This window comes from Cheilinus undulatus, linkage group 14 (genome assembly GCF_018320785.1).
Source record: "Cheilinus undulatus linkage group 14, ASM1832078v1, whole genome shotgun sequence".
Classification (NCBI taxonomy): domain Eukaryota; kingdom Metazoa; phylum Chordata; class Actinopteri; order Labriformes; family Labridae; genus Cheilinus; species Cheilinus undulatus.
This window is the reverse complement of record NC_054878.1, coordinates 6709507-6731169: the sequence shown is the minus strand read 5'-3', so window position 1 is coordinate 6731169 and position 21663 is coordinate 6709507. Positions and strand designations below refer to the sequence as shown.

The 21663-nt window shown below is 41.3% G+C and overlaps 1 protein-coding gene and 1 non-coding gene across 2 annotated transcripts; both read left to right on the top strand.

Moving 5' to 3' along the window:
* The first annotated feature begins 518 nt into the window (after positions 1-518).
* Positions 519-20559, top strand: LOC121521872 (probable ribonuclease ZC3H12D). Its single transcript, XM_041806049.1, has 6 exons — positions 519-632; positions 1630-2028; positions 10681-10820; positions 14809-15043; positions 15179-15285; positions 17557-20559. Exons 2-6 carry the CDS (start codon positions 1733-1735, stop codon positions 18489-18491), a joined length of 1713 nt encoding a protein of 570 aa, XP_041661983.1. The 5' UTR covers positions 519-632; positions 1630-1732; the 3' UTR covers positions 18492-20559.
* On the top strand, positions 12120-12193 carry trnat-cgu. The gene has a single exon. It is a non-coding gene; the product is annotated as a tRNA-Thr (tRNA).
* Positions 20560-21663: the final 1104 nt, after the last annotated feature.

The following is a 21663-nucleotide window of genomic DNA, read 5'->3' as shown; positions in this document are numbered from 1 at the left end:
CAACAGTGTAATTAAAAAATATATTCTTAGTTTTTTAAAGGCAACTGGAGACCCCATCTCAGTGTCTGGAGACCCCTTAGGTTGAGAACCACTGCTTTAGCCAGGCTTTTAATTTGTGATTCTGATGCTGTTTTGTTATTTTTGTTTGTTTGCCTGCTTTTAATGGTGCTCTTCATGTGTTTTCACCTTTTTCTGCATCGTACAGTGTCTTTGAGTTTTTACGAGAAGCGCTTTATAAATAAAATGTATTATTAAGTTTATATTATTATTGAAATCTTTGCTGTTTACCTGTTGAAACCATGATGGCTAACTTCAGCAGACTTCCTGTTGAACTTTCTAGCATTTCTTTCAACACCGTACACCAGTAAGAGCTTACAGAACAGGGTAAAAATCCCTCGGCTCCCAAAGCCAGCTCTGACTCCTGAAGAGGAAGTAATGATCCCACATTCACTCTGCGATCTCTTCCTTGCTGCTCTTTTTTTTTTTCAGCAGTGAGCATTCACTTCCTAGTATGAGTAATAAGAGCAGCTTCACACAGAGCGGTCTGCTTGTCAGAGCCTCAGACACAGAAAGAGAGAGAGAGGGAGAGACAACAGAGGAACTCCAGCTCCCATCCACCTTCTGCTGAATGTGTAAGTACAGAACAAGCCAGAGAAGCTCTGCTGTTTGTGTTTAATGAGAATCCTCCGAGGTCTGGTCTCGGTCTAACTTGTCCTGTTTCAGAGACATGAGTAGGGGTCAGAGTTTCAGCTGCCTTGCTTTGCACAGCTCAAAGGTTGTCAGAGGAAGGTGATTCATTTTCAGAGGGAACTGCTCTGACAGTTTCTGTAAAATAAGAAGTCAGTAAAAGGATGTGGTTTGGTGCAGTTTGGAGCACGCCTCCACAAAGCTTAACCCCCTTTGCAAAGAGGAGCACGTCTCTGACACTAGTTTGACTCTAAAGCTCAGCTCTTGAGTCTTGTTTAAGGCATTTTATTTAAGATAGGACACTGAAAAGAACACAGAAACATCGCCACACCTCTTTGTTTTCCTCATACTTAAAATACTTAGATGACAGATCAAATGTGGGACGTTTATCAGTCCATCTTGCTTTGGGAGGATCAAATAGAAATAAACAGGAAAATGCCACAAAGTATGATGGATATGTTTTGTCTGCGAACAAAGAAGTCACTTTTTAAGGCTTTTTCTTAGCCGACACGCCTGCTCGGCTGTTGTTTTTCCTTCGCTTTGTTTCAGGTGAGAAGTTTGTGTAAGTTTTGCTTGGTGGGAGGAGAGGTGAGGATGTGGGTTGAGTCATATCACCGTCATTAACACCAGCATGATCTGTCTCTTTCAGCTGAGGGGGTTTCCAGTTAGTGAGAGCAATGAAAACATGACTCTTTACATCTGATCTGTTCACTTTTTTGTTCACTGACCTGATCATGTGGAGGTAAATTTAGAAAACTAGACCCTCAGCTTGCTTTTCAGGGTTTTTTTTTTAGACGTCAGCCAAAGGTGCGTTTGCGTTGGCAGTCATGAGTTTGTGAAACCACAGCAAACGCCAAACATGTCCAAAAAAACTCTCTCTAGACCACAGCTGTGATTCCTGAGTAAGGCTGACTGAGGTTAACTTCCTCCTCCTTTTGACAGCTGATCTAAAACAAAAGCTGCTGCTGTGGAGACGCCGCTGAGCCAGAGTAGGCGAGGAGGATTCCCCTGTCACACACAGACCTGTGAGCAGTCTGAATCCACCATGGACCACCAGCAGCAGCACGCCAAAGTGGAGCGCTTTCTCAAGCTGGGGTACTCACACAGCGACATCCTGAGGGTGCTGGAGAACCTCCACCATGATGCCCAGACCAACGACATCCTAGAGGAGCTCATAAAGACCTGCCACACTCACAAAGTCAACAACAAGACGGCTCCAGACAGTCCCAAACTGGTGCCCCGAGGCTGCAGCCCCACCAGTCAGCCCAGACCTCGGCCCGACAGAGAGTCAGCTGCTGCTTTCAGACCTGTGGTCATAGACGGGAGCAACGTGGCCATGAGGTGAGCCCATCTGTTATCTAATCTATGAGATGGAGAGGCTTAGACTGTGTTACAGGGGAAACTCACTACTTTGAGGATTGTCGGTTTTGGGGTTTTTATCTAACACAGCAAATAATTTGAAGAGCTATTCAAGTATCATGTCATGACAAGGCAAAATAACCTAGTGGCATTTAAATATACGGTACTCCTAAACTGGCAAATTTATACCTAAAAATGACGTATTAACTACTAGTTAACCTACAGTAAAACTGACATTTAAGTAGCGAATCCCTGTTAACCCTACACTAATACACTAACTGCTCATTAAACTTCACTAAAAGTGGCATAGTTACTTGTTATTATTTTAGTTACTAAATGCTTGATAACCTTGGATAAATTGGCATAATTATTAGTTAATAAAAGGGCAACTAATATCTAGATAACAACACTAAATTGGCATAGTTATTAGTCAACAATAAGTAATAAATACAGTGCTTAACAAGTTTAGTAGACCACCTGTCATATTTGTCTCAGAGACCATCCAGCATCATGAAGTGCGTTAATGCGGACTCTTTCATTTTCAGTGAGCTCTCCACGTTTTACCATTTTGAACAGGAATGAAGGATTTCAAACTGAATTCACCCAAGTTTGAGTCGGCTCAGTGGGCTTCTCTGAGAAGTCAGAAATGAATCAGGCATGACATTCAACAACTAAAATTCATTTTTCTGTTCAGGAATGCAAGTAAATAACTATAATTTGACATATTAATCAAAAAAAAATTACGTGCTTTACTATTTTTTCAGTTTTTTTGTAAATCAGTAAATTTTAAAATTCATGGATAGCAATAATAATTATATTTTAGCATTAAAAATATCATTTGGGTTAAAGATCTTCTACATATTGGTGTATTAACCATTGCAGAAACATAAAAATTGATTTTGGTCATTACCAATGCTGTTAATTTAGGGCAGCTGTGGCAGATACCTTACTTTGGCTAGGGTTAGGGTGGTCTAATAAATTTGTTAAGCACTGTATATGGTATAAATGGCTATGTAGGTGCAAGTTAACCTACACAAAAAGGGATATAGTTTGTAGATAACAAATTAGAGAAGAACCGCTAACTAACAGGGAACAAATGGCTGAGTAACTCCAATCGTTTACCTTACTTAATTACTCATTAATGAAAGACTAACTGCTAGTTAACCTGCACAAATCTTGGCATAGTTAGAAGTCACCAACTGAGTAACTGCTAGTTAAACAACCGAACTTTGGATCAACCTAACGGCCCGCCACTGAGCTTGACTTCCTGTCAGCTAGCTAGCTAGCTAGCATTCTGGTTGACAGATAGCTAGCGTGTGCCTGTCGAGTTATCTGTCAATCAAATGAGACGCTCCAATTAGTGTGCAGTGAGGTTTTACTTAAAATATAATCCAAACTATTGTGGTACAAAAATAATCCATCCCCTGCAAGAGCACATGACGACATTAGCTAATGAAACATGTCTTGTTTTTTAACCAGGCTGTAAACCAGTTTATTTCTAGTGTAAAAACAGCTTTTAAACAGGTGTTGGGTACGTGACATTCTATGTTCCTGCAGCCAGCCTCAACTGGACACTCACTGTATAGCAATTTTTTGCACTTCTGCATTGGCTTCATTTTTTTAAGGACTGGAGGATGCCGTTTAATCCGTCTTACACAGGTGGCTGACATGTACCTCCTTAAAAATGCCACGACATGATGTAAGAGCACAGACTGCTATCATGTGATTAGTCACCTGGTTCACAGTAGTGACTGCTAGTCTCTGAGTAAAGTTTGCAGGCATGCTGTGTGGACTCTAGAGTGAGATAAATGATTGTAGACTGTGATACACCCAGTAAAATCTACCTACCTGCATCTGCCGTGCATTTCCTCATCCATATCTATCTTAGTGGCTGATTAAGAGCTAAAATATTCCCCTGTCCTCTGCCTGCTGATTCATCTGTTGGACTTTCCATCTCCTCTGATATCTCCTCTCTCATCTTCATAACAATTGCAGTAAAATCAACTGCTGATCAGTATCACTCAGCTATAACTACTAAAGCTGGCATAAAAATCACACTGTTGATTAACATTAGAGCAGAATGCTGCAGAGCTACGTAGACACAGCAACGTTCATGTACGTGGAGCTCACAGTGGCGTACGCCACTACACTTAGATGTATAAACCAGCCGGTCATCATGCTGGGTAGTTACTCCTAACTCATTACTTCATGATTGTTTAGTGATAAATATATTTAAGCCTGTTTTATATGCTGGGGACTGCTGTGCTTTAAGTGTCCTTCAGCATGAACTAATCTCATCTATGCACATCCACACCCACTGGTGCAGCAGTGGGAACAACCAGGGTTTCGTGTCTTACCCAGAGACATTCCCAGTTTTCTGTGTATTCTCTAGTAAATCATTCTGTGTCTTGTAATGTTTAAGAAAAATATATAAGGTGTTTTAAGGGGTTTATATTTATCAGTAAATTGTCGAGTGGTGTAATACATACTCTTAAGTTCTCCTACTATATTTCATGTATTTCCGCCCTGCCCTTCTCACTTCTCCATCTTGATCCAAATCAAACAAAGTCATGCTCCAGAAATATTTCACATTTCTGTGATAGAATGAAACTTTACTTCCTGGAATAAATACTTTCATGAGTTATGAGTGTTTGAGAAGGGAGATTAGGGTCAGATATGCAGCACTGATTAAAGAAAAGGATAAATAAAGTGAATGTTGGGTTGAGTTTCACTTCAGAAGTTTAATGGCTCAACACTTCCTCTTAAAAATGCGGGAAGTGAAAGCACAATGTGTGCCGATTTTCTTCTCTTTTTTTTCTCTCATTTTAAGATGAGGTGATGCTTGAGGTTACTTTTCCAAGTCTATTTGCACATTTTTCCACCAGCTGCGGGCTGTTTTGGTGGCACTTTAATCTCTAATGCAAGACTGAAGTGAAATTTCCTCATGCTATGATTTCACACGGCCAACTTTACTCAGTCTGAAGTGGATAACGAGGAAGCTGTGAGTCAAAACTGGTTCAGTAAAATAACATGGTGAGAGGGTGGGTGATATCGAATGAGTTTAAAAGGATAAATACAAGAGAGATGTTTGCACAATACATGTTCCTGTTAGGACATGAAAGAGGAAGCGGGATTGGTATTTACGGTAACACCTTTATCTCCAGGTGTTACCGGTGTGACTGTAGTCCAGCCAGCAGGGAGGGAGACTCCCAGTGCTTTCTGTTTCCTTGTTTGACCTTCATCAACATCTCTCTTTAGCCTGGGCCATTCTGGAAGATTTTAAAGCATAGCACACCACAGATTAATCATCATAGGATGAAAACCGCACGGTCAAACATGACCTTAGAGTAAAAAACCTAAATGTGGCTAACTGTAAGTTACCTGCTTCACATTATGATGAATGACCCGATCCAGGTAGAGCAGATCTATCCAAGCAAGAGGATTAGGGTTAGGTTAGGGCACAGAGGGCCATAGAGGTAACACAACACCATCAGTGAAGAAAATCTACGTTTCTGAGGTGGAAACCACACATTCTTTTAGAAAAAAGACTTTTTCACATTCTTATGTACTCACAGAAGTAAAATAAATCAGGGAATAATATCAGCTTCAGAAAAGTTTTGCTGCATACTCGTAGTTGACTTGTGGTCTTGTCATCTCTTGTCTCCGCTGCATATCGCGTCAGAAATGCATCCAGTGAGTAAGAGGGGTCCACGGTCAGTCGAAGCAAACTGCTGCACGGCCAGGGGTAGTGATGGGTCATTCACAAACGAGCTGGTTCAAAGAGCCAGATGCTGTTTGAGAGCCGTTTTAAATTATTATTATTGTATAGATCGTATGTTTGATTGATTAGTAGGGATGATCTTTTCTCCTCTATTACAGGCACACCATGAATTAAGGATGTGTTTGATGGTGTAACAATAATGTTTTATGTCAGGTGAGCACAGTTGGCATAAAATACCTGCCCAAATATCAATCATTTGTTATAACACCGCTAAAATTAGCAGGTTAAATGAAGCCAAACTGGTACCTGAATGAGGAGCCGTTTAGGAGCTGACTCTTTTTGCCGATCAAGCCAAATGATCCGGACCTCTGAAATGAGCTGGAATTCCCATCACTGTCCATGAGTATGTGGAATTTAAAGTTTAAGGCTTGCCATGCGCTAGACGGTTTTCAAATCTTAACAGTTTTAGAGGCTGTGGACAGTTTTAAGATATTTATAATCCTTTGAATGCACACTAGAGGACTTTGCCGAGCTGTGAGGCCACACATCTGCCATCTGTAGTGATAATTTCACAGTGGAGATTACAATGAAAACTGATCCTAGAGTGTGATCTAAGTGACTTCATGAGGAAAACAAACATGGAGGACGATCAGAATCCTCAGCTGGCTGTCCTGGCGTGCATTACAGTTGCAGGAGAAATAAAAAAAAACAGGGAAAAGAATATGAGCAGAATCCTGGCTGAGATGAAGGTAAAGCTGCATGAAATAACGTAAAATCAAATTGGTGACATTTTCCTGTCTACTGTTTCCTTGGCGACCAACACCTACACTGCCTTTCTTACCAAAACACCCATGTTTAAACTTTTTTTTTAACATGATAGCAGTTATTAGGTGCAAACCTAATCCAGACTACAAACCTTCATGCACCCCTAAGATTTTTGGCACCTCTCAGGTTGGGAAGCTGTGTTTTACCGGACACTTTGCCTAAACTCTTGTGTTGCTGCCACAAAATCAAGAAGTTGGTCCTCCATTTCTGCCGTCCATCTTCATTTATGCTTCATGTTTACAGTCATTGCCATGGCTGTGTTTGCTGTGCTTCCTCCCTCAGTTGGCTTGCTTCCTGATTGGCTATCGTCCACATACTCAGCTTTCCTAAAGTCTGAGCATGTTTAGTAGTTAAGATTTTAAAACAGTGGCTCTGATCACCTCCTGAGTAGAACAAGTCACTCTTAACACTGCAGGAAAATCTGACAAGATAATCTTCAGAGCCATCAGATAACTGAGTCTTACTTATCACATTAGTTTAACCACAGGGCAAAAAGAGCTTGCTACAGACAGAAGTAAAATAAAGAAGCCTGGAACATTTGATCTTTGGTGCTTCCCGATAAAGGCTGAAGACTGCAAACAGGTTAAAACATTTTAAGAAACTGAACTCTTTATAGTAAATCAGGTGTTTTTAGTCTGTCAGTGCTTCCTTCGTGTGTCTCTGTTTCATAACCTCTTAAAATGTAGTTTCACTCATGAAATCAGTCAAGTAAAGAATTCAGTAACATGTTCTCATGTTATCCACCTGCAGACGTGCTGAGTCTGTCTTTCACAGGAGAGACACTGCTGAGCTCCAGTCTGAACTATTATAAAACCTAATCCAGAATGACCTTTGTGACACCAACCAGGATATAGAGCACAGATAGCTCTGCTTTCTGGCTAAATCTATCTTTCCTTTAGTACCTGTTGTATGCAAATGTGTCACCACTTCCTGCTGTAAGAGAGATGGGTAATCCCCATGAGTGCGCACTCACTCACATGTAGACTCTGAAAGACGCACAAGTTTGATGTTTTCCTTCAGGCAAAACTATCCAGTTTACTTCCGTAGAGATTCCTGAGAACAGCTTGCTCGGGTGTTGTTCAGGTAAACTTGTACTCACAGCAGCGTTAGGGTTGAGGCTGCTGCCCTCACTCTTTAGGAACAGAGGACTATTAAAAAGTTGCAGCAGCATGCAACGACAAAATTTACACCTGCAGAGAGACTCATGCTGTCAAACTAAGTCATTAAACTTAATTACAAAGGAATTCAGTGTAGGCATGATTGTCCACCTGAAAGATATAATCCACTGCTCATTTTTGCAGTATAACTACTGAATTTGTAGTTATTTTTGGGTAGATCCCCACAGTTTTACACAGTAATATATGCAAGGAACAATGAGTGAATAACAGATCTAATATAAGGACTGTGAGAGCCTGTGATGCAGCCCCCTGTAATATTGTTTTTTAAATATTTAGCAGTAAAACTCAATAATCAGCAGGAAAACAACTTTACGCTTGCAGTACAGTATGATTCTATTTGTTGAGCCGTGCTAGTTTGCTAGTCTGCACAGTCAGTCCCGAAAGTTCACACTGGTATCAGATCAGTACTCGGTCGGTACCCAACACCTTGGTATCGGAATCAGGAAGGGAAAAATGGTTTTGGAACACCTCTACTTGACTCATTTATCATTGAGATGTAAAGTTCATCATAAACGTACGATCAAAAAAATAATAGAAGATGACAAGTAGAGATGCTCAGCTCAGCCTACCTCTGCGGCTTACTTCTTGTTTTAAATTGAAGACTCTGTTCATTAAAAACAGCCCTCTGTAAGGTGTATTTACTAAACAGTAAACTATCGTAATGAGGGAGAAAAGCTGTTCACTTTGAACAGCTTTTCTCCACCCTTATTCGAGGTTAATCTGTGATAAAGCTGAAAATGTGGGTTTACTGTTTGGAAAATAGACCTGATGGAGAGCTGTTTTATTGAACAGAGTCTACTGGAGTCACAACGTAACAGGGATGATGTCGTCCCAATTACAGCAGCGCCCTTGGTCGATTGAACTTGCAACTGATGTCATAGAAACATCACAAATGATCAGCACAAAATATGAATGAGGTACAGCAACAGAACAGCTGCTCCCAGTAGCAGTTCCTGCTTCATTATATAACAGGGTTTTATTTATTAACTAGGGACAGACCACATTAATTGAACATAACTATAAAAGACAAATAAAAACATGCCAGAGTTTGCAAAATTGCTGATTTACATGACATAATTTACATACATAAACATGGAATAACAAGATAAAAGTATATTTTGCTGAATAAAATGCATGGTTTAAAGTGTTTGGTTTAAAAAGTGTGAGGTTTAAAGTGCTCTTTTAAGTTACATAACATGCAATATTTCCACAACAATGACAAACCAGTCATGCCTGTCATAGTGGCTCCATCCTCTCAGTCACCATGACAAGGCTCGTCTGATTACAGTTACGAAAATGAGGGAGTTCTCCGCCTCTGAAACAGCTGGAAATATTTCAGATAATGTAGGAACTCAAACATGTAACACAGGAATAGTCTTTTTTATGAATATGGACATTTCAGTGCTATAATTATGCATTGAAGGTTGAACTAGTCGAGTTTAACATCCAAATTGACAAATATTGTCTTTCACCTCAGGATGCTTTCATAGATAGCGTTCCTTCTTTGGCCTGGTTTGTTTGGACAAATGTGAGCATGGAACTGTTTAGAAATAAAATAACAGAGCAGAGATCCTCAGAGAGAGGATATCTAAAACTAAAAAGAGCAACCCATCAGGGTACTTTGTCCAGGCGGTGCCGGCCCAGGTGAGAACATTCAGTCTAAATGAATGGTGGTGAATGGGACAGATGGGATCATTAGGAATTTAAAAGCTTAAAAGTTTAACAGTTACAGAGAGCACAAATCCAGTTTCCAATGAGCTAAACATAAAAAGGGGAAAAACAAAGTCATAGGTGTAGATGAGCGTCTGGTCAGACTCTCCATCAAACAGCTGATCATGTGACTACAGACATCATAAATGGACATCATGCACCTTATTTCTGTATTCTGACTGTGCTAAATGACTTGTGCTACCACTGTTTTTAATCTACTGCACTGCACTGTACATATTTTTGTAAAATTTCCCTCTGGTGCTGTTGTAAGAGGAAAGATTCTCCTCCACTGCACATGTGCCAGTATATAAATATCACCAAAACCAAGTTCTACCTGGGATTTTCCTGTTTTTTTTTTTTTTTTACTGATTTAAACAGTGTCCCTGTGCTGTGTGAGGGTCCATGTAACGAAAACTAACAGTTCAAACTTATATCTCAGAAGTTCTACCATTGTCAGGGGATGTAAACATGCATCTTTTTGGCGAGATGGAGGATAAAACGGTTGCAAATTAAACCGTAACACCAGCTGAGCTTATAAGACCCTCTTATTAAAAGAGCAGAACTTTTTAACTTCTGTATTTTTTTGTGGTTAAGTCAGGTTTTTGGCCTCCTCGCTGCCACCAGTGCTCCTATTCAGAGCCTCCTTGCTGCTACTAGTAAAGCTGTCATTTTGTTGGTATGTTAATCGGCTGGCAAGAAATATGGGCATGGCAATGTTTACCTTTGCAGCAGAGAAGGTAGGCAGCGGTGTGAAGGTGTGAGCAAGGCCTGTCCCCTGTTTTAGAATATTCAGAGTGAACATGAATCAACCCTTGAGAAAAATGCAACACTGATCACTGAGAGTTGTGACAGCTCCCTTTCAGATCTCTTAAGTGTTCTTCTAGTAATTCAAGCCTTCATCAGATGTTTTAGGAGCTTCATGTTTGCCTCTTAGGCTAAGATCAGTCTGTTCAAACATCTGCAGATTGTGCTTCTGCCTTTCTCTTCATTTTAACATCCCTTCTGTACCACAGCCACTTCTTTGTCGATTACTCATCTCTGAGAATTCGTTGTTGTGTTTTTGGGGAACTCTGGGCACATGTCTTACACCACAGTCTACTTCCTGAAAAAGAGAGAAGACATGCATGTGCATGTAACGTGCATGGACACACAAAAGCAGAAGTTATCTCTTAGTTGGCTCTTCCTTCTGTCTCTTTGCAGCCATGGTGACAAGAAGGTGTTTTCATGCCAGGGCCTGCAGCTGGCAGTGAACTGGTTCTGGAACAAAGGGCTGCGGGACATCACCGTCTTCGTCCCTCTGTGGAGGAAGGAGCAGCCGCGACCTGAGGCTCCCATCACAGGTAAGACCACCCGTCTGAGCTGAAGAGGGACTGCAGCCATTCTCCCTGAGTTTAGAATCAGTCAAGGAAAAATGGCACCAATTCATTTTATTTGATCCTTTTCCTTAGAAGAGCCTAGTCCAGGCTCTAGTCCAACATTTACTCCTAGTTTTGATCCAAGTCCATCCCACTTTGGCGTCACTGTGACATGTAAAGGTGGTATGCAGTACAGACGATGAATAAAGTGATCGTGGTGCCAAAAGCCTGTAGTGGAAGATGTTTGTGACACAGCCAACACAGTTAGTGCCCCACATCAGCAGAGCTGATCAGGATAAACCAGAATTAAAATCTTATTTATGGATGCTCTAATCGTCACTTGAATCCTCTTTGACGCCAGAAATTACGTCAAGGCCAATAAACTACTCCTAATTGGCCTAAACTCCAATTTCCAGATACAGCAATCTGCCGGAGTATCTTACTGTGTAGCACATCGCTCCTTCTCTAGTCTATCAGAGCATTTCCACAGCTGGTGCTCCAGTCTGGCAGCGGCACATACCTGGAGTGCCACTCTGCTCCGCTTTATTTGAGAAATGCTGCAGGTCTATTTTCAGCGCTGGCCACTGCCAAACTGCGTCAACCCACCAATCAAAAAGGGAAGTCACAAGTGTAGAATATCTGGTTCTTTCAAAATACAACACATTACACAGACTCCTGGTCGTAAATCATCTCTATATAACCATTACGTCTCATCCTGTAGCGAGAGCAAAAGGTCACGCTGCAGGATGCAGACACTGAGCAGACCTTGAGGACAGCTGGCCAAAGAATTTTACATAAAAACACAGATCATTTAAGTAAACTAAATTTGGTTTAGTTTTTTCTGTCTCCAGAGTAACTTCAAAATATGACTCAGGCCATTATTTTAGGAAGGTGTCGATATGTGATGCTACTTTATTGATGCTACATTCATGACACCTGTGATGCTATATTCGTGACGCTACATTGGTGACACTACATTCATGACACTACATTTGTGATGCCTGTAATGCTACATTTGTGACGTTAAATTCTTGTTTCTACATTCGTGACGCTACATTCGTAACGCTACATTCATAACGCTACATTCGTAACGCTACATTCGTAACGCTACATTCGTAACACCTGTGACGCTACATTTGTAACACACATTCGTGACACTGCATTCATGACGCTACATTTGTGACACTACATTCCTGCAACCCAAATTCGTAACGCTACATTCATGACGCTACATTCATGAAACCCACATTCGTGAAGCTACATTCATAACGCAACATTCACTGTGGCACCGTGGCTTAGCTGGTTAAAGCATCTGTCTCGTAAACAGGAGATCCTGGGTTCAAATCCCAGCAGTGCCTCGATCATACACACTACAGTAGTCACTTTACCAGAATTTTGGGGCGGCAGTAGCTCAGTCTGGAAGGACTTGGGCAGAGTCCAAGTCCCGGTCAGAACATCTCTTGACCTTGGCCTGGTAGCTGGAGAAGTGCTAGGCCACTTCCTGAGCACTGCCGAAGTGCCCTTGATCAAAGCACTGAACCCCCAACAGCTCACGGCAGTGAGGGCAGTAAGGTCATCACTCTGACATCTCTCCATTAGTGCATGTCCTTGGGGATCCTGTCTGTGCATGTGTATTTGCATGTAACCCAGCCTATGTTTGTGTAGCATGTATAACAATAGAGTGTAAACTGGGAATTTCCCTTCAGGGATTAATAAATTATGACTTAACATTTGTGATGCTACATTCATGATGCTACATTCGTCACGCTATATTCATCAAGCTACATTCGTCATGTTACATTTGTGACGTTACATTTGTGATGTTACATTTGTGACATAAAATCTGTTGAATAACATTCATGGTGCGTCTACGTGGCGTTTCATTTGGGGTGTTTTTGTGGCTTAAAGAATCATTCATGACGTTTTAATTATACATCATTCACTATATATCATTTATGATGTATCATTTGTGATGTTTCACCCTTGGCATTGCACAGGGAGTAAATGATTTTTATTCCTACTGATTACAAAGCTGATTAAAAGTAAACAAGTTATGCAATCTTCTATTGTAACAAAAACCAGCTCATGACTAGTTGTTTTAGAGTGAACATTCCTGATTCCTCCTCTCACCTAAGCCTTTACACTATGTAGGGCCTCTATCAGTTCATCAGTACTTACCATACAAATTCTGTCCTCATACTTACAGCGGTGAACAAATTTAAAAAGGAAAAAATAAAAGAAAAACAAAAATCAATGCTGAGCATTGTCTCAGCATGTTCAGACAGTTAGGACATAATCTGGGTGGATCTTATCCAGGATTACTCATCATCATATCATTCAGTAAAACAACAGTTATCATTTCTAAATGTTGGACGTGTGATTGGATTACCAGCATGTAGTATGACATGAGTTACTGAATTCCCCTCCTTCTTCTTTGGCTGGTTCTTTCTTCCTGTTGGCAGCCTGATCCTTCAGGGAATGTGACTACGTCTGAATTAATGGAGCTTTTCCAACAGATTTAACCCACTTCTATTATGATAGCACATTGAAAACTCTTTATGGAAACTTCTGAAACAATGAGGAAGTAAAACTACCAAAAGTAGAATCCAGTTTGGTGCTGCTAACTTCTGATAGAAACAGCTTCAAAAGTTACAAGGAAGTTTCCTCAGTGCCAAGAGCACTTTATCATTTTTAATGATCCTGCTGTAAATCCGACAGTGAAAACAAGGAAGTGAGAGAAAGGGCAGAGCAATGTGCAGGCTAGTGTGCGTTTACCTGAAAGAACTTGTTTCTTAATCATTTCAGCTGTGTTTTTAACGTTTTAGGCTAAAGACCAAAACACTGAAAATACAATTACAAGAAAATAATCAGACCATTTACTAAGGTTTTAGTATTACAGTGCTGGGAAAAAGTTTTTGCCTCCTTCCCATTTTTTTCTTTGCATATGCAGTGCTTAGCAAATTTATTGGACCACCTGTCATATTTGTCTCAGAGACCATCCAGCATCATGAAGTGCTTTAATGCGGACTCTTTCATTTTCAGTGAGCTGTCCATGTTTTACCATTTTTAAACAGGAATGAGGAATTTCAAACTGAATTCACCCAAATTTGAGTCGGCTCACTGGGCTTCTCTGAGAAGAAAAATGAATCAAGCATGACATTCAACCACTATAACTCATTTTTTGTTCAGGAATGCAAGTAAATAACTATAATTTGACATATTAATCAAGAAATATTAATGTGCTTTACTATTTTTCATTTTTTTTGTAAATCAGTAAATTTAAAAAATTCATGGATAGCAATAATAATTCTATTTTAGCATTAAAAATATCATTTGGGTTAAAGAGCTTCTACATATTGGTGTATTAACCATTGCAGAAACATAAAAGATGATTTTGGTAATTACCAATGCTGTTAATTTAGGGCAGCTGTGGCATAAACCTTACTTTGGTTAGGGTTAGGGTGGTCTAATAAATTTGTTAAGCACTGTATGTAATGCATAAATATTTCAGATTATTAAAAAAGATATTTATATTAGACAAAGATTACCTGAGTTAATATAAAATCAGAAAGCAACTGAGAAACTCTGGAACAGATGAGAAACGAAGTCATTGACATTCAGTCTGGAAATGGTTACAATGACATTTCTAAGGCTTTGGGACTCTGGCAAACCACAGTAAGAGCCATTATCCACAAATGGAGAAAACTTGGAACAGTGGTGAGCCATCCAAGGAGTGGCTAGCCTACCAAATTTACATCTTCCTTTATTTTGTGTAGGCCTATAAAAAATGTACTCAAGAAATGATGGTACACTTAACATTTTAATTGCCCATTTCCGAGTCTGCATATACTCCCATGCATTTATCAGTATTGAAGTACATACAGTTTTGCCTATGGCAGTTTTTTCCAGCCCTCTACAACTACATACCAGAGCTGACCTTAAATCCTTTCTCATACTCTCATGTGCTTCACAGATCAGCATATCCTACACGAGCTGGAGAGGAGGAAGATACTGGTGTACACGCCGTCCCGCTGCGTAAATGGGAAGAGGGTGGTGTGCTACGATGACCGCTACATCGTCAAACTGGCCGTGGACTCAGACGGGATCATCGTGTCCAATGACAACTACCGCGACCTTCAGATGGAGAGCCCCCAGTGGAAGAAGTTCATCGAGGAGAGGCTGCTCATGTACACCTTCGCTAACGACAAGTAGGTCTGCTTAAAGCTAGAGGTCAGAGATGTAAAGGAGCGGTTTGGAGAAATGAAAACAGGTGGTGTTGCTTTTTGTCCAAACATAAGATGCTTTTAACCGTGTCATCTTATAATATTTGTGTTCTGGTGCAGGTTCATGCCTCCAGATGATCCTCTGGGCAGAAGCGGGCCAACCATTGATGATTTTCTGAGGAAGAAGCCGTGGACACCAGAGAACAAGCTGCAGCACTGTCCCTACGGTTGGTAGATTTATATCCGTGTTTCTCTGAACAACAGACAAACTGCTCTAGTTACACTTCCTTGTACTTTTCTGAGAGATTAAACAACAAACACAATACACACATGACAACAGGAACACTGAGGAGTATCAGGTGAAGGATGACAAACCGGCTGTCTGATTATCGCGTCATTTATCTGCTGTGAGCCGCTCCACTGCACGTCCGCAGTCAGGCTGGCGAAAAGTCACAAACCTATCATTTCCTTTAAAGTCATGTTGATGGGCTAATTTGGACTCACACTCAGGTAACTAAAGAGTCATAAAAGCAGCCTGAGCAGGAGAGCAGTGAAGCCAAGTAGGCCAACAACACACAGATTTCACCCAGGTGTTTTAAGAAACTACAATTGAAGCTTCAAGTAATGAGTTCACCCAAACTTTGCTGACTTAAACAAGAGGGGTTTGTTCCAAGCATTAACCAAACAGAAGCAGGAAGCAGACATTTAGCGATTGAGAAATGAGTACTTGAAACAGAAGGCCTTTCTTCCCCTTGTCAGGGTGGGAACAACCAGCAGGGGGAGCTGTTTCTTTCTTACAGCTCCTGAGTGAAGAAACTTGTGAGGCTGGTGATCTGTCATGAGGAGACAGGAGTGATTCATTAGCCCAGCTGTCAGTCAGGGATTTAGTCTGAGAAATGAAAGCGAGGGCCTGGGACCCCTACCAAGAGTCCAGCAGAAACAAGACCTGCCTGAGAACCAGAGGCTTAAAGATAGAAAGGAACTGCAAGCGAAGTGTGTTGAGAGTGATGAAAACAGGAAGAGAGAACTTGCAGTGCATGTTAATAGTGTTCTGAGGTGAAAAAGATCATATCTGTGTTTGTTAAGCTAAATGGTGATGCATTATAACAGCATTCGAAAAAGTCCTTGGCAGTTCCTCTGACTTTCCCCAATTTGCCAATATACTTGTGCAATTAAGCTTTAGTCCACTTACCTGACACACCAGATAGGCTGTTTCATATATTCATCGCATGGGTATATATCACATTCATCTGAGAAACCTCCCACAGAAAGCATTTTAAAGGGCAGGGCTTTTTAAAAAAAAATCCTAGAGGGTGATTGGAGGAACGTCCTGTCTGTCACACTCATTACCGGCCAATCAGAGTGATAGGACAAAATGAGGCAGTAGGCATGTGCAGCTCCAGTAGTAACCTGAGCTCAACAGGCTGGCATTATTGTAGTTCATGAACAGTGGAGCTTGTTGGTGGATAAAACCCATGCTGCGATCAGGAGGAGTGCAAAACCATCCTCTCTGCAAAGAGAAGCTTTCAGTGTGGCTCTTTGCTCTTGTTTCAGTAAAGAAATGTGGTCCAGTTCTGAAAAACCTGCTGCTATACTACAGCTACATCTGAGCTAAACGCTACACCTGTGGCAGCCATTGCTACCGACTTACGGTACAACTAATCCTTGCCTGTAGCTACTGCCTCATTCTCCTCAAATAACACTGATTGGTTGGGTCTGTTCTCAGACTTGGCACAAATGTTTCAGATTGAAGCTTTGCAAGACAGATCAGCCTGATGACAAACGTGGAATCTGGCCGATCTGCTTTGCAAGGTTACTAGTCCACACGTCCAAAGGTATTTTTGAAAACTGAGATTTTCCTCCACTGTTTTCAAAAATAATACTGTACTTAAAAAACTTTTTCAACTACATGGACACATAAAAAACACAGTTTTGTGGTGTATAATGGAAGCCATGTCAACAGCAGTCAGTCCACCACTCTGTAGCTCACTCAGAGACAGCAACCATCTCTTTGACATGCAAGAATTTGTCGCGACCTTCTTCTGCAATGACTGTTTCATTTATAAAGTTGTTGAACCAACCCCAAGCTGTCAGTGTTGGCAGTGATGTTTGCGTCATGAAACAAGTGGAGCTTGTCAGAAGCAGCAGTGATCTCTGTAGTCCATTTAGGCGTCTCTGTTCATGGACATAGTAGGAGAGAACTGTGAACATGTCAGAAGTCCAGTTAGCAACGTTAGCACCAGCATAAGTTTGGCCATGTCTGCCAATGCCATGCAAACAAAAGTTACAATTTCACACAACGGCACACAGCGTGCATTACAGGCTCCAAAACTCTGTTTTCCTATTACTCAGCTGTGTACTGAGTTTCCAGAAATCTTCAATCTGGAAGTAGTTTTCCAAAAGTGCTTCTAAAATTTTTTTTATGTCTTAAAAACTTCTAATATTGCCCAGCTGTAGAGAAGAGGTGCATATTTAACATGTTATTTTTTTTCTTTCAGGAAAGAAGTGTACTTATGGAGTCAAGTGCAAGTTCTACCATCCAGAACGCACCAACCAATCACAGCTGTCCGTGGCTGATGAACTGAGAGCGCAACGAGACCGAGCCAAGAACCTGTCCCCCAAACCGAGCCTGCAGGATCCTCTCTGCTGTCCTGACATTCATCAGTCTGAGCACAGGTTCTCCTCCTGCACTCCTCCACCTCTGGGCTCAGAGGAACATCTCCACCGAGCTTCACCCAGCGCTTCACCATACATCTACGTGAGAGACTCCAGCAGCCCCAGGGCTCACTCCAACACCAGCCTCCACCACAGCCTGGCTCCGGAGGTGGATGAGGCGTTTGGCTCCATGGAGAGCTCCATGTCCAGGCTCTACATCCAGGATGTGCCCTACAGCCTGGAGTGTCCTCCTTACAGCTACAGCAGCGGCGTGGGCAGCTACAGCCTGGGCCATGACGACTACTCCCTCCCAGGGTCGCTCGGCGGGATAACTCAGAGGCTCTGCACGGAACACGCAGGAGGAGGTTACTACCCTCATCAGAACGGCTCATCATGCTGCAACCAGTGCAGCTGTGGACACCAGCAGAGCAGACTGTCCCCACCCCACCACCCAGCATGGGGGTCCTGCCCTGCTCTGCCTCCACATAGTAACGGGCAGCACTCAGGCCATTTCTCAGAGAAGCGGTACCTCAGAGTGCCCTCAAACAGACAGAGCCACAGCTTACCCAGAGACCCATGGGTGCAGGACGGCCTCTGCGACAGCAGCAGGGCCAAGAGCCAGTCTAGTGACCTGAGGAAGGGTCTGAGGAGCCAGCTGAGCACCCTGTTCCCTCAGCAGATGGTTGAGCAAGTCATGAATGCTTACCCTCATGTTTCAGACACGTCTGAACTGATTTCCCTGATCCAGAGCCACAGGACGAGCCAAATCTCCTTCTAGACCACAAAGACTCACTTTCTGAGCCAAGCTGAGCCTGAATCGCAGTTCTCATCCAAAACAACAGGAAAACTTATTACTATTAATTTCTATGACTATGAATCAGACTGTGGGAAAACTAACAGTACGTTTACATGCAGTCAGAATAAGAGGGTGAATTTGTTACTTTGACTGGAACTGGACTTTAAAACATTTCAGTCTAAATTAGAATTCTTAAAGTTGGACTAACACACCTAGATACTGCAGCATTTGATTCACTACAGAGCCATGCCTCCCTCTCTAGTTAATCTGAGTCGTTCCACTGCACAGGCTCTGGTCCATCTCCTGCATGGCCTAGAGGCGCCACTCCACTCCAGATAGGGTAGGGATGGCCACTGCAAAAAACTGCAGGAAAAACGTGCAAAGAATAACATCATAAATCATCACTTTATCATCATTACGTCTCATCCTGTGGCACAAGCTACAGGTCATGAGTAGGTCAGAGGGTCATAGGGCTACCAAAGCACCGCTGATGAAGCAAAAAAATCAACTTTTAAGGTGGAAAACCAAAGAATCTGCATGAAACCACACATCCTTTGTAGGAAACATAAATCTTCAAACTTGTTAACGTACTCACCCATGGCAAAAGCAACGACAAAATCATGGAATCATGTCAAAATGAATGAAAGAGTAACCCAAAAAAGGCAAAATAATCTGTTGTTTACATGCTTCTTCTGCGTGAAATCATAGTTCTTTCTCAGTTTCCAGCTCTCTAGAAAGTGTAATACAGCTGTAGAAAACAGTAGTTCACCCTCTCTGTTGCTATGTGCTTTAGATAGTTCTATTTTAACTTCTGTTTTGAAAGGAAAGAAACTTGTGTAAGTGGGTGCACTAACTAGTTATATTTTTGCAGAGCCAAACAGACATCAAAACTGTGATAACCTGATTCAAAATGACTGCCTTTAGCTAAGATTACAGCAGAAAAACACTGACTGACAGCTAACAGTGATCCTCATTCTAATGTGAACCAGCTAATATTAGCTAATTTGCCCTCAACTATGCATTAACATCTTTCACTTCTCAAACAGCAGCATCATTAACACCAGCACGTCCATACTAATCTAAGGAGATGGATTCTCCTCTACTGTAGTTTTGCTGGTATGTAAACATCACTGAAGCTAAGGTTTTTTCTGGTTTTAGTGATGCAGATAAAAGTTGTTCTGCTGTTTAAGAGGCTCAAATTTAAAAAAAGTTTGTCTGTTTTTCTGCAGCTGTCAGGTGATTTAAACATGCATTGTCTTAAAGAGAGAGAGGATAGAATTCCAGGTGCTGCAGCTCCTCATAGTGGTCAAAGGTTGCTGTCACTGTTCTAAGTTCTTTTTGCCCTCCAGGCCTCCATGCCAGTCATGTGGCTGAAAGCAATAAATACACCTCAGTCAGACCCAAGCTGGACTTAGCGTTCTGCTCATGCTTTGCAGCTTTGATGCTGGGCATCAAGCATGCAGTGCATAGCAGAGACTGCAGCCTGCCCTTAGATATGACTGTAAGCTAGAGTGGCAGTATGCATCGTATTAAAAGCTCCATAATCAAAGCTTAAGAGTATGTATGCAAGCTATGTGCTTTTAACAGAAGGGTGCATATCACCTCCTAGCCTAGAAGAGTCAAACTTCCATTAACAAACCAGTTCTGCTTGTATACTGGACCAAAGTCAGTAGTTCTCATTGAAGTATACCTGCATTTCCACTTCACCCTGCATGTAAACGTACTGAGAAAGCTGAGCACCTTCTAAAAGTCCACTTCTTCTCAAAGCATTAAGAGGCGTATTCTAGACATGCTGACCATGTAGCAGACTGAATGTTGATCGTGTATAAAAGTGCAATGCATTACTCGACAAACTTGCTACTTACTGTAGCACAGACGGTTTAAATAAAGCAGCATGTGTTGTTTTCTGGTATTATTGCCTCAAAGTGAGGAACACTATGACATTAGTCTGTACTTCTGTAAAGAATTTTTTTTTACTTGTTTTTCTGAGACATTTATGAGGCTTATTTTTCTGCTGAGCCTGTCAAAATAAAAGCATTTAAAACCTGAATTACAGTGGATGCTTCTCTCTGTGTGTGTTTTAACAAAAATGTTTGATTTCATACCAGAAGTAGTTTTGGTGTACTGATCCTGTGTGAAGATGGGACAAAGAGTTTGCAAAAAACTCCTTGGAAAGCCAAGCAGGTATTCATGTGATTTGTTCATATTTGATGGTGTTTAAATTTTTGAGATCTTTTAAAAAAGGGGATCCCTTTCTCCTTGTAGGTTCCAAACACTTTTTCCCCCAAATGTTGCAATTGAATTTGTGCAGTTCAAAAAGTAGGAGTTAGGCTACCATTTCTGACAATTAACAACAGCAAACAACCCTAAACTGAATGCCTAGAACAGGGGTGTCTAAACTATGGCCCGGGGGGCAAATGTGGCCCTTGGGCCGTTTTTAATTGGCCTACAGGAAAGTAAACAAAAATGGCCCACATTAGAACATGACACTCGTATATTTTATCTTTTTTTCTCATTGAATGACAAGTTTAGTTCTGTGTTACTTTGGGGCTTGTCTGAGACAGTAACAAAAAACAAAAAACAAAACAAAACAAAACAGAAAAACAAAACAAAACATATATATATATATATACACATATATATACATATATACATATATATAAAGTTTGTGAAGAGGGTACAAATTTATTTGGATCAGTATGCATTTTAGTTTCAGCACCAGGCAGTGCTACTGTGATAACTCTGTAAACAAACATTTTGACAGGACAATTTATTGATGTGCTTTTTGTCATGATTTAAACTGAGATGACATGTAGTGGTAAATGGAGAGGCGACCTGGGCCAGTGATAGCCAGGGCCAACTGGGATTAACTGACGGCCTTCTTAAACTCCTTGAAATGACTGTCTATCTGCATTAGTAGCCAATAATTAGCCGTTTTATGCATATCCAATCACTAAGCACATCTTTACCTAAATTAGACTGGATTTTCTGACTTAATTATCATAAAGGTGGGGGATATGAAAGTGGCCCAACCATCCTCATGACTGTCAGTATGTGGCCCTCAGTGGAAAAAGTCTGGACACCCCTTGGTCTAAGGCTTCTGTTTTTGTTGCTGTGGTGTCTAAACTAACTAAAAATATCAATGATTCTTTAA